The sequence below is a fragment of the Talpa occidentalis genome, unplaced genomic scaffold (genome assembly GCF_014898055.3).
Source record: "Talpa occidentalis isolate TD23 unplaced genomic scaffold, MPIMG_talOcc4v2.1 talOcc4.16, whole genome shotgun sequence".
Classification (NCBI taxonomy): domain Eukaryota; kingdom Metazoa; phylum Chordata; class Mammalia; order Eulipotyphla; family Talpidae; genus Talpa; species Talpa occidentalis.
The window spans coordinates 55,207,313-55,217,977 of record NW_023601653.1 but is presented as its reverse complement, the minus strand read 5'-3'; the positions used below and the strand labels follow the sequence as shown (position 1 = coordinate 55,217,977).

The following is a 10,665-nucleotide window of genomic DNA, read 5'->3' as shown; positions in this document are numbered from 1 at the left end:
AAATAAGTAGCTTCTTTATTGTCCTTTTGTTAATTTTTTAAAAGATGATTGATTTCCAGTGTAACCCTTCATGAGTCACTATTTCATAGCAGGTGCTTCCTAGTAGGTCTTATTTAAATGTCTATTTTTATTAAAGATTTGTTTACTTATGCATACAAGAACTGGGGTGTAGGCTAGAGGTGCGGGAGGTGAGATGATTCACCAGAGAGAGTGGGGAGCAGAACAGGCAGATCTACTGAAACACACTGCTGAGGGGAGCAGCAGGCAAGACAGAGAGGTCTGCTGCGCCATGTGGGTCAGCTCACTGGCCGACCAGATATCAAACTTGTGCTGCAGTGGCTGGCGATTGCTTGATAGTGCTGTCTTTAACTTCTGCGCCACCAGGGAGGCCCTAAATGTCTAGTAAACAAGCCATTATTAATGAAAACTAAATTTTTAAAATATTGATGCATTTATTTATTTGTAGCTAACAATTTATTATTTGCAGATGATTGAACAAGTTTTCAAAAAGGTTTTCCTTTTTAACAGAAAAATTGTTACAGTTGGATGGACAGAACAGATAGTAACATTTTCCTATGATTTATTTGAGAAGTGACCTTGTAATATACAATAATATGCATCTAGATCGGGACCTAGGATAGCTTATTTCTAATGAATTTTGATTGTCTGCAAAGTTAGCTATAAATTCATGGTTCTGATTCATGTGAAAAATGAAAATAATTGCTAAGGCCAAGTTTGAAACATGTAGGTAGTTCACATTCATGGCTAAGATCAAGGCCTTTGAGGGCGATGGGGGACTGTTTTGGTAGGGTATGGAAGCTGTATAAATGCTAAGCAAAGAATTATGGTGATGGCAATTTTAAAATAAAAATTTTAAAATAGTCGTCAAGGAAAATTCTTATCTATTTAAAAAAACACTCCCCAGTCTTTCCTCTTTAATTAATATCCTTCCTCACACCTAAATGCGCTGGGGAAAAGGAATCTGGGAAAAGAATTTGGATTTTTTTTTTTATAAATTACAAAAATTGCCACTCAATCTCCATGTTCCAGGCAGAGAATACATTTCAAGAATACATGTCATTCCTACTGTGTTCTCACTATATTAACTCTGCCCAGCAAGGGTGGAGTTCAGTTCTTGTATTCACCATGCAGCTTTTTCTTCCCCTGAGGAATATGACCCAGGGAAAAAGGTGACTTGATATTTAACCGGTCCCTTTCTGCCTCCTCTTCCTCATCGTATCGATCCTCCTCATCTTCATCTTCCACATCACTGCTTTGAGGACTGGAGACCTGAGATCCTGATGGAGAAGGAGGAACTGAGGAAGGTCTGGGGTATTTAAACCCTTCTGTCTGCCAAGACAAAAATGAAACAAACAGTGTAAACAATGCCTTGATTTTCAGTGGTAAACACTGGGAGGGCATACAATAAACAATAGCTGTTAGCTTGGATTCATTTTGATTCTGGTTTCACCAAGCTCAAGAAATATTCATTGTATAAATAACTTTATTAAGCACTAATGTCTAATGCTATATGATGTCTAATGCTATATGATGCTAATATGAAATGTATTCCTTTTATTTAATCTTTGTAACAACACTGATAACTTCGTTCTTCCCACTTTACAGAAGAAAATTGAGAATCAGAGAGGCTATATGACTTGCCCAAGGTCACGCAGCATGTAAGTGGAAGCAACATTATTATAAAGTATAATAGTCTGTATCCTTAGTTATCCCAATTAAAACAATACCAATTAAAAGGTATTGTTTGAACTTACCATAAAGAACTAGCTTTCAAAACAAATAAGCAATATATAATATATTTACCGTTGGTGGTGATATGGGTTCCATATGGAATTTGTCTGGAAAAGCTCTGCTTAATGTCAGGTGCCTGGCATGCTGGTGATACTAGGATAGAAAACCAATTTGTGGGTCAAAAAAAAGTTCTATATCTCAATAATTAAGTTATAAACTCTTGTTCTCCTAGTTATGAAATATTTTTTTTAAGTGGCAAATTTATTTATCCTACAATTGAGTATCAGAAAAAATGATAGAGTTCAATTATTTTTTAAGTGAATGGGTAAAGAAAGGCTACAGAAACTTGGAGGAAAAAGCCACACTGATGAATTCTAAGTGGCACTGGGCACTAATTCAGTGGCACTAAGGCCACTGAAATCACTGATCTCATTCTCCAGAAAAGCTGCTGTGGCCTGGAGAAAAGATGGGGCCTAAGCAATCAGGTGAACTGAATTTAAATCCTGCTTTGGACCTCAAGTAAGACACACTTGCAAAGGCCTTAAAATTCTAATTGTATTGTCAAAACAAGACAGGGAAATGAATCACCCAGGGTTGCAATGAGCACTGGCATTGGGGTGTGTAGAAGCTCAGCAAATGGTACCATCTAGCATGTGTTTGGGGACACATGACAGTATTAAGCAGACACATTGTGTGAAAGCAAAGTCCGCTTAACCATTTAATTGATCTCACCTGCTACTACTGAGACCTGCTGCTACTGGGCTGTTAATGTATTTTTCTATTAAATCATCAATACTAGGATATAAAAACATCTGCGTGATTATAAAGCTATGTTCTGACTGAAGAGACTTTTCTGTTCTTGTCATTTTCAAAAACAATATAACCTTCAACCCCCACTGTAGTGGAGGAATAGGGTTGCTGATGTTTTCCTTGCCTTCATAAAACATTTCTACCTGCCTGTAACATCGATTTAAGCGTGGACACAGAATAACTAGTAAGATTCATATGTGTGAATGTAAAATGTTGACTTTAGGATTTTGAAAACTCATGCAGTTTAAAATTATGTGAAAACATCACTGAAATTTCAACAATGATGATCCTGAACTGACTTCTCAGGTGGCTAACAGAATCAATACTTTGAGAGTCCAGTGGAGTTTTTTAAGTGCTCCTCATGTTGGTCACAAACTTGCTCACTCTGCCTAAGTATCTCCAGTCCAGAAGATCTGAGAGCCTCTCAGTTCGATTCCTCTGGATAATTCTTTGGCGGCGTGACTGTTTGCAAAATCCATAGAGAAACTGAGTCAGCTGATTGCAAGAATCGTCTGGAGAGCGAAACCGCCTGTCAACAATGTAAATACCTGAAAGGCACAAAAACCAAGAAAGGTGTGAAAGCTGCTCCCCTTCCTCAGCTTCTGTATAGACTCTATGCATGAGCCACTGGCTGACTCCCCTACACACCCTGCTTCAACTTTTCCCTTCTAAGGCTGTTTTTCTTCTCTGATCTCTTAAGTACTTACAGGTCACCAATGCACTGCCAACAAAATGAGTCCTGATTAAAAAATAATAATAATCTGGCGGTATAGGAATACCCGGATCAGTGATTCCCCCTGGGATTGCTCACTAACCAGGAATTCCCATTGGGACCTGGTGTCCATGCTTTCTAGGTTTGTTCCCAGGCTTCCACCCTGATGAGGCCAGGGCTCAGAAACAGCAATAGCAAAAAGCAGGGGACTGGTCATGTCTGGGCAGAGAATCCACCAGACTCTTGCTGCTAGGCAGCCTAGACATGCAGATGATGATAAGCACATTCTCCTGCCATCTTCAGCAACTTAAGTGAATTTCACTAAGTGGGCATGGACTTTCAATAATGCTGCTGATCAGTGTATGTACTCTGAGACTGTGGCTATTATAATATTACTTCTGGGGAGCAGAGGGTCAACCAGTTCAGAAAATAAAAAGATAACCGGGCAAGATTAGTCAAAGTTTAGCCTACTTTTACAGTTTGTCTTTTGGGTAACTATTTCATATTAATAGTATTTAAAAAAATTGTATTATTTTTATTGAGGTCACATTGCTTCCCACTCTATGATTTAGGGGGGTACAGGTTCACACCTCTTCATACCACACCCACCACCAAAACATCCATAGTCCTCCACCACAGCCCACTGTGCCCCCTCCGCCGTTTGCTCTCCACTTCCACCTTCCTGTTCTGGGAGCCTCACTTTTGCCGTCAGATTTCTAGGCTTTGTTTTTGGTTTAGCTCTGTCTATTCTTTTGCTTTGTTTTTTTATATTCCACATAATGAGTGACATTATCTTCTGACTTATTTCACTTGGTATCACCCCTCCAGCTCCATCCATTGTATCACGAATACTGAGATTTCTTCCTTTTTTATTTTTTTTTATTTTTTTTTTTTTTTTTTTTTATAAATTTTATTGTTATATTCCCATACAATTGCCGCCCCCATTCTGACCCCAATCCCTCCCCTCCCGCCCCGCCCCCCTAAAAGTGTCTCTGGTTCATAGTTTTTTGTTGATTTTGATTTTCACTTTCTTATAGTTTTTCATTTTCCTGGTCCATTATTTAAGTTTTCTAGATTCCTGCTATGAGTGAGACCATCCGGTATTTTTCTTTTTCTTTTTGGCTTATTTCGCTGAGCATGATCCCTTCCAGCGCCATCCATGTTGCAGCAAATTGCATGTGTTTATCTTTTTTGAATGCTGAGTAATATTCCATGGTATATATGTACCACATCTTCTTGATCCAGTCATCTATTTTGGGCATTTGGGTTGTTTCCAAAGCTTAGCTATTGTAAACAGTGCTGCTATAAACCATAGGGGTGCAGGTGTTCTTTGGAATTGATGTTTCTGTGTCCTTTGGGTAAATACCTAGGAGTGGAATTGCTGGGTCATATGGAAGCTCTATGTTTAGTAGGTCCAGAAATCTCCACACAGCTTTCCACAGTGGTTGGACCAGTTTGCACTCCCACCAACAGTGCAGAAGAGTTCCTTTTTCTCCACACCCTCGCCAACATTTGTTGTTGCTAGTTTTTTTAATATGTGCCATTCTCACTGGTGTAAGATGGTATCTCATGGTAGTTTTGATTTGCATTTCCCTGATGACAAGTGATGTTGAACATTTTTTCATATGCCTGTTGGCCATTTGCATTTCCTCTTCAGAGAAGTTTCTTTTAAGCTCTTCTGCCCATTTTTTGACTGGATTATTTTCTTTGTTGTTGTTGAGTCTCATCAGCTCTTTGCAGATTTTTGTGATCAGTCCTTTATCATTAGTGTTGGGTGCAAAATGTTCTCCCAGTTGGTGGGGTTTCTCTTTGTTTTTGTTATTGTCTCTTTTGCTGTGCAAAAGCTCTTTAATTTGATATAGTCCCAGCTGTTTATCTTTGCCTTCACTATCACTGCTTTGGGTGATGTGTCTGTAAAGATGTCTTTGATGTGCAAATCACGTAGTGTTTCGCCTATATTTCCTTCTATATATTTATGGTTTCAGGTCTTATGTCTAGTTCTTTAATCCATTTTGAGTTGATTTTTGTGTATGGTGTGAGGTGGTGGTCAAGCTTCATTCTTTTGCATGTAGCGACCCAGTTTTCCCAGCACCATTTATTGAACAAACTTTCTTTGCTCCAATGCATAGTCTTTGCTCCTTTGTCAAAGATTAGTTGACCATAAATCTGTGGGTTTATTTCTGGATTTTCTATTCGATTCCATTGGTCTGTATGTCTGTTCTTGTTCCAATACCATGCAGTTTTGATGATTATGGCTTTGTAGTATAGTTTGAAGTCTGGGAGTCTGATGCCTCCATTCCCTTCTTTTTTTTTTCAGGAGAGCTTTGGCTATTCGGGGTTTTTTGTGATTCCATATGAATTTCATCAATAATTTTTCTATGTCTTTGAAGAATGACATTGAAATTTTGATTGGAATAGCATTGAATCTGTATATTGCTTTTGGAAGGATGGCCATTTTAATAATGTTTATTCTTCCAATCCATGAGCAGGGGATGTCTCTCCATTTCTTTGTGTCTTCTTCTATTTCTTTTAACAGTGTTTTATAGTTTTCTTTGTATAGGTCCTTTACCTCTTTTGTTAGATTTATTCCCAAATATTTGATTTTTTTTGTTTCAATAACAAAAGGGATGGTCTTTTCGATTTCTTCTTCTTCAGATTTATTGTTTGTGTATAGGAAGGCTACTGACTTTTGCGTGTTGATTTTGTATCCTGCCACTTTACTGAACTGATTGATGAGTTGAATTAGCTTTTCTGTGGAGTTTTTGGGGTTCTCTATGTATAATATCATATCGTCTGCAAATAGTGATAGTTTGACTTCTTCTTTTCCTATTTGGATTCCTTGGATGTCTTTCTCTTGTCTTATTGCCCTGGCTAGGACTTCCAGTATTATATTGAAAAGCAATGGTGAGAGTGGACATCCTTGTCTTGTTCCAGATCTTAATGGAATTGCTTTCAGCTTTTCACCATTGAGAATGATACTGGCTGTTGGCTTGTCATAGATGGCCTTTATGATGTTGAGGTATGTTCCTTGTATCCCAAGAACTTCAAGGGCTTTTATCATGAATGGGTGTTGCACTTTGTCGAAAGCTTTCTCAGCATCTATTGATATTATCATATGGTTTTTATATTTCTTTTTGTTGATGTGTTGGATAACGTTGATTGATTTTCGGATGTTAAACCATCCTTGTGCCCCTGGAATGAATCCAACTTGGTCGTGGTGAATTATCTTATGGATACATTGTTGGATTCTGATAGCTAAAATTTTATTGAGGATTTTTGCATCAGTGTTCATTAGGGAGATTGGCCTGTAGTTTTCCTTTTTTGTGTTGTCCTTGTTCGGTTTTGGTATTAGTGTAATGTTGGCTTCATAGAACGTGTTTGGTATTGTCCCTTCCTTCTCAATTTTTTGGAAGAGTTTGTGAAGGATAGGCACTAATTCGTCTCTGAATGTTTGGTAGAATTCATTTGTAAATCCATCAGGTCTGGGCTTTTGTTTTTGGGGAGGTTTTTGATTACCATTTCAATTTCGCTAATTGTAATTGGTCTGTTTAGGTGTTCTATTTCTTCTTTATCTAGCTTTGGGTGATTGTAGAGTTGTAGGAATTTGTCCATCTCCTCTAGATTGTTAAACTTGTTTCCATATAACTGTTCATAGTAGTTACTGATTATTCTTTTGATTTCTGCTGTGTCCGTTGTGATTTCTCCTCTTTCATTGATGATCCTGTTTATTTGTGCTTTCTCCCTTTTTTCCTTTGTGAGCCTGGCTAGGGGTTTGTCTATTTTATTGATTTTTTCAAAGAACCAGCTCTTGGTTTCATTGATCTTTTGGATTGTTTTTTTAGTTTCAATTTCATTTATTTCTGCTTTGGTTTTTATTATTTCTTTTCTTCTACTGGTTTTGGGGTTTTCTTGTTGTTCTTTTTCTAGATCTTTGAGCTTCGAGATTAGGTTGTTTCTTTGCGTTCTTTCTTGTTTCTTGATGTGAGCTTCTATTGCTATATATTTTCCTCTTATTACTGCTTTTGCTGCATCCCATACATTTAGGATATTGGTGTCCTCCTTGTCGTTCAATTCAAAAATTTTTAATTTCTTCTTTGATCTCCTCATTAGTCCAATGGTCTTCCAGTAGTGTGGTTTTTAATCTCCATGAGGTAGCAAAGATCCTTGCCTTCTTTTTATGGTTTATTTCTAGTTTGATGCCTTCATGGTCAGAAAGATGGTTGATATGATTTCAATCTTGGTGTATCTGTTGATGTTTGTCTTGTGCCCCAGTATGTGATCGATCCTGGAGAATGATCCGTGTGCGCTTGAGAAAAATGTGTACTCTTTTTTTGGGGTTTAGTGTTCTATAGATGTCTGTTAACCCAATTGCTCTAGGTCTTTATTTAGAGCTTTGGTTTCTTTACTTATTTTTTGTCTTGTTGATCTATCCATTGTTGATAGTGGTGTGTTGAAGTCTCCCACTACGTATGTGTTTTCTCTGATGTCTGTTTTCAGAGAGGACAACAGTTGTCTGATATATTTTGGTGCTCCTTCGTTTGGTGAGTATATGTTATGAGTGTTATTTCTTCTTGAAGTATTGTCCCCTTGATCATAATGTAGTGACCATTGGGGTCTCTTTTTATCTTTTTGAGTTTGAAATCTGTTTTATCTGATATAAGTATAGCTGTTCCTGCTTTCTTTTTTGGTCCATTGCTTGTAGGATTGTTTTTCCATCCTTTAACTTTGAGCCTATTTTTATCTTTTGTAGCTAAATGTGTTCCTGGAGACAGCAAAAGGTTGGGTTTTGTTTCTTAATCCAGGCTGCAACTCTGTGTCTTTTTATTGAAGAGTTTAGTCCATTTACATTTAGAGTTAATATTGATATGTTAACATCTGTATTTGCCATTGTGTTGTCTTTCCTTGATTTTATTTATTTATTTTTTAATAACTTTTTTTTTTTTTTGCCTTCTTTCATTGTTATTCGTCGCTCTGAGGTTCTGGCTTTAGAACTCCTTGTAGTATTTTTTGGAGTGGGGGTTTAGTTGCAATGAAATTCCGGAGTTTCTGTTTGTCTGGGAAGGTCCATATTCTTTCTTCAAAGAGGAAGGAGAGCTTTGCGGAATAGAGTATTCTTGGTTGGCATCTGTTTTCTTGGAGTCTGTTGACTATGTCCCTCCACTCTCTCCTTGCCCGTAGTGTTTCTTCGGAAAGTCTGATGTCAGCCTGATTGGTTTTCCTTTGAATGTTATCTGTTTCTTCCCTCTTGCCAGCTTCATTATTTTTCCTTGTCCTGGATTCTTGGGAGCTTTACTATTATGTGTCTTGCTGTATTTTTTCCTTTCGTCGTGGAAGTTTGGTGTTCTTCTTGCTTCTTGTATATCAATTTTCAGCTCCTTCTTCACATTTGGGAAGTTCTCTTCTATTATCTCTTTGAATATTTTCTCTGTTCCTACATCTCTCTCCTCTCCTTCTGGTATTCCTATAACTCTTATATTTCCTTTCCTCATGGAGTCCGATAGTTCCCGAAGTCTTTTCTTCGTTCTTTTCCTTCGTACTTCTCTTTCCTTCTCTGTTTTGGTTCTTTTATTTCTGTGTCTTCAAGATTACTTATTCGTTCTTCCATTTCATCTATTCTGCTTTCATTGCTTTTCCCAGAATTCTTTAGTTCTTCCATTAATTCTTTGATCTCCTGCATTTCTTTACTTCCCTCTTTAGGGACTCAATTTCTTTCTTCTGACCATTGTTTTCCCTCTCTAGGGACTCAATTGCATTCTTCTGATCGTTGATTATTTTCCCTTATCATTGTTTTCCTTTATGACTTCTGTCAGTTTTTTAATCACGGCAATTTTAAAATTCTCTTTCTGGAAGGCTCAGAAATTCTTCCAAGTTATTGTCGTTGCAATCTGGGGGCTGGCTTTCTTTTTGTGGTGTGCTTTTTCTCTGGAGAGTTGCTAGGTTGCGTGTGGTTCTTCTCCTCCCTACTGTCTGTTTTCTAATTTGCCGTATGCGTTGGGACACTGTGTTGTTGGGACTTGCCGGCATCTTGGGTGGGCTTCTCTGTTCCCCTCTGGTTCTTCCAGGAGTCATCTGTTAGTTTTCAAGGCAGCCTTTACTGGAGAAAGGTCCTGTTCTAAAATGCCACCCCGATGTGGGGACACACTCCCCTGTGCGCCTGGTCTGCCCCGGCGGTGGGTTCCTGCTTCCCCTCTGGCTTGGACTGCAGGCCAGAGGGGGGTCTGGCGTGGGCGAACTTTCCCCCCGCTCACCTCTGGCTCCTGAGGAGACTTCTGCAGGTAGTCTTTACTGAAGAAATGTCCCTGTTCTAAAATGGTGATGTGGGACACACTCCCTGCGCTTTCTTGGTCTCAGGCACACACTATCTGCGCGCCTGGTCTGCCCCGGCTGTGGTTGCTCGCTCTCCCTCCCTGTGGGCTCCAGACTACTTGTTCAGAAGGGGCCCGGTGTGGGCTAACCCCCAGCTGGCCAACTAGCTCCTTCATAGCCTGTGCTGGGGTCAAGTCGTCTAGGTGGCACCAAGATCCTCCTAGAGCCCTTGGGAGCTGATTTTCCCACCCGTGGGACAGGGAGCAGAGCGGGGGGGTAGGGTACACCTCAACAGCTTTGGGGTGCTGTGTCTGCCTTGTGCCCCCACCGGGTGGGGAACCCACGCCCCTAATTTCGTGCCCCGGGTCTCAGTTCCAAAGCCCTCAGGTCAGGACGGCGGGCTGGAGCCACATATAAGTGGCGGCGGGAATGGCCGCCTTTTGAATCCCCTCCCCTGCCTGGGCGCTTGTTCCTGCTCACTCAGGGAGGGCCTCCCGCCCGGCTCAGTTCCAAAGCCCTCAGTTCCAGGACGCGGGCTGTAGCCCAGATCAGTGGCGTGGGAATGGCGCCTTTTGAATCCCGCTCCCCTGCCTGGGCGCCTTGTTCCTGCTCACTCAGGGAGGGCCTCCGCCCGGGTCTCAGTTCCAAAGCCCTCAGTTCCAGGACGCGGGCTGTAGCCAGATCAGTGGCGCGGGAATGGCCCTTTTTGAATCCCGCTCCCCTGCCTGGGCGCCTTGTTCCTGCTCACTCAGGGAGGGCCTCCGCCCGGGGTCTCAGTTCCCAAGCCCTCAGTTCCAGGACGCGGGCTGTAGCCCAGATCAGTGGCGTGGGAATGGCGCCTTTTGAATCCCGCCTCCCCTGCCTGGGCGCCTTGTTCCTGCTGGTGCTGGGCCCCTCCTTGGTGGGGGCTCTCTTTACTGGAGCCTGAGAGCTCACCTCTGCGGTGATTCCTGCAGGGTTCGCCTCAGCTCACGTCACGGGGTGTGGTGGCTGAAATAGTTCCTTTCACTCACAGTCCCACTTGCTGCATCCGTTTTTCTCTTGTTGGCGTTTTGTTTGTTTGTTTCCCTCGTCTCTGCCGGTCG

The 10,665-nt window shown here is 40.7% G+C and overlaps 1 protein-coding gene across 1 annotated transcript; it reads right to left on the bottom strand.

The window, feature by feature from the left end:
- Positions 1-453: 453 nt before the first annotated feature.
- Positions 454-3,390, bottom strand: LOC119246966 (glycogen [starch] synthase, liver-like). The gene is made up of 4 exons (XM_037513196.2): positions 3,378-3,390; positions 2,947-3,110; positions 1,825-1,905; positions 454-1,350 (listed from the first exon to the last, which is right to left on the bottom strand). The coding sequence occupies exons 1-4, from the start codon at positions 3,388-3,390 to the stop codon at positions 1,129-1,131; spliced, it is 480 nt and encodes a 159-aa protein (XP_037369093.1). The 3' UTR covers positions 454-1,128.
- Positions 3,391-10,665: the final 7,275 nt, after the last annotated feature.

Coding starts and splice junctions, on each gene's coding strand:
- LOC119246966 (XM_037513196.2), bottom strand. Junction 1,906..2,946: donor ACTGGAGATACTTAGGCAGA/GTGAGCAAGTTT, acceptor TTTCTATCCTAG/TATCACCAGCATGCCAGGCA. Junction 1,351..1,824: donor AACCCATATCACCACCAACG/GTAAATATATTA, acceptor TTGTCTTGGCAG/ACAGAAGGGTTTAAATACCC.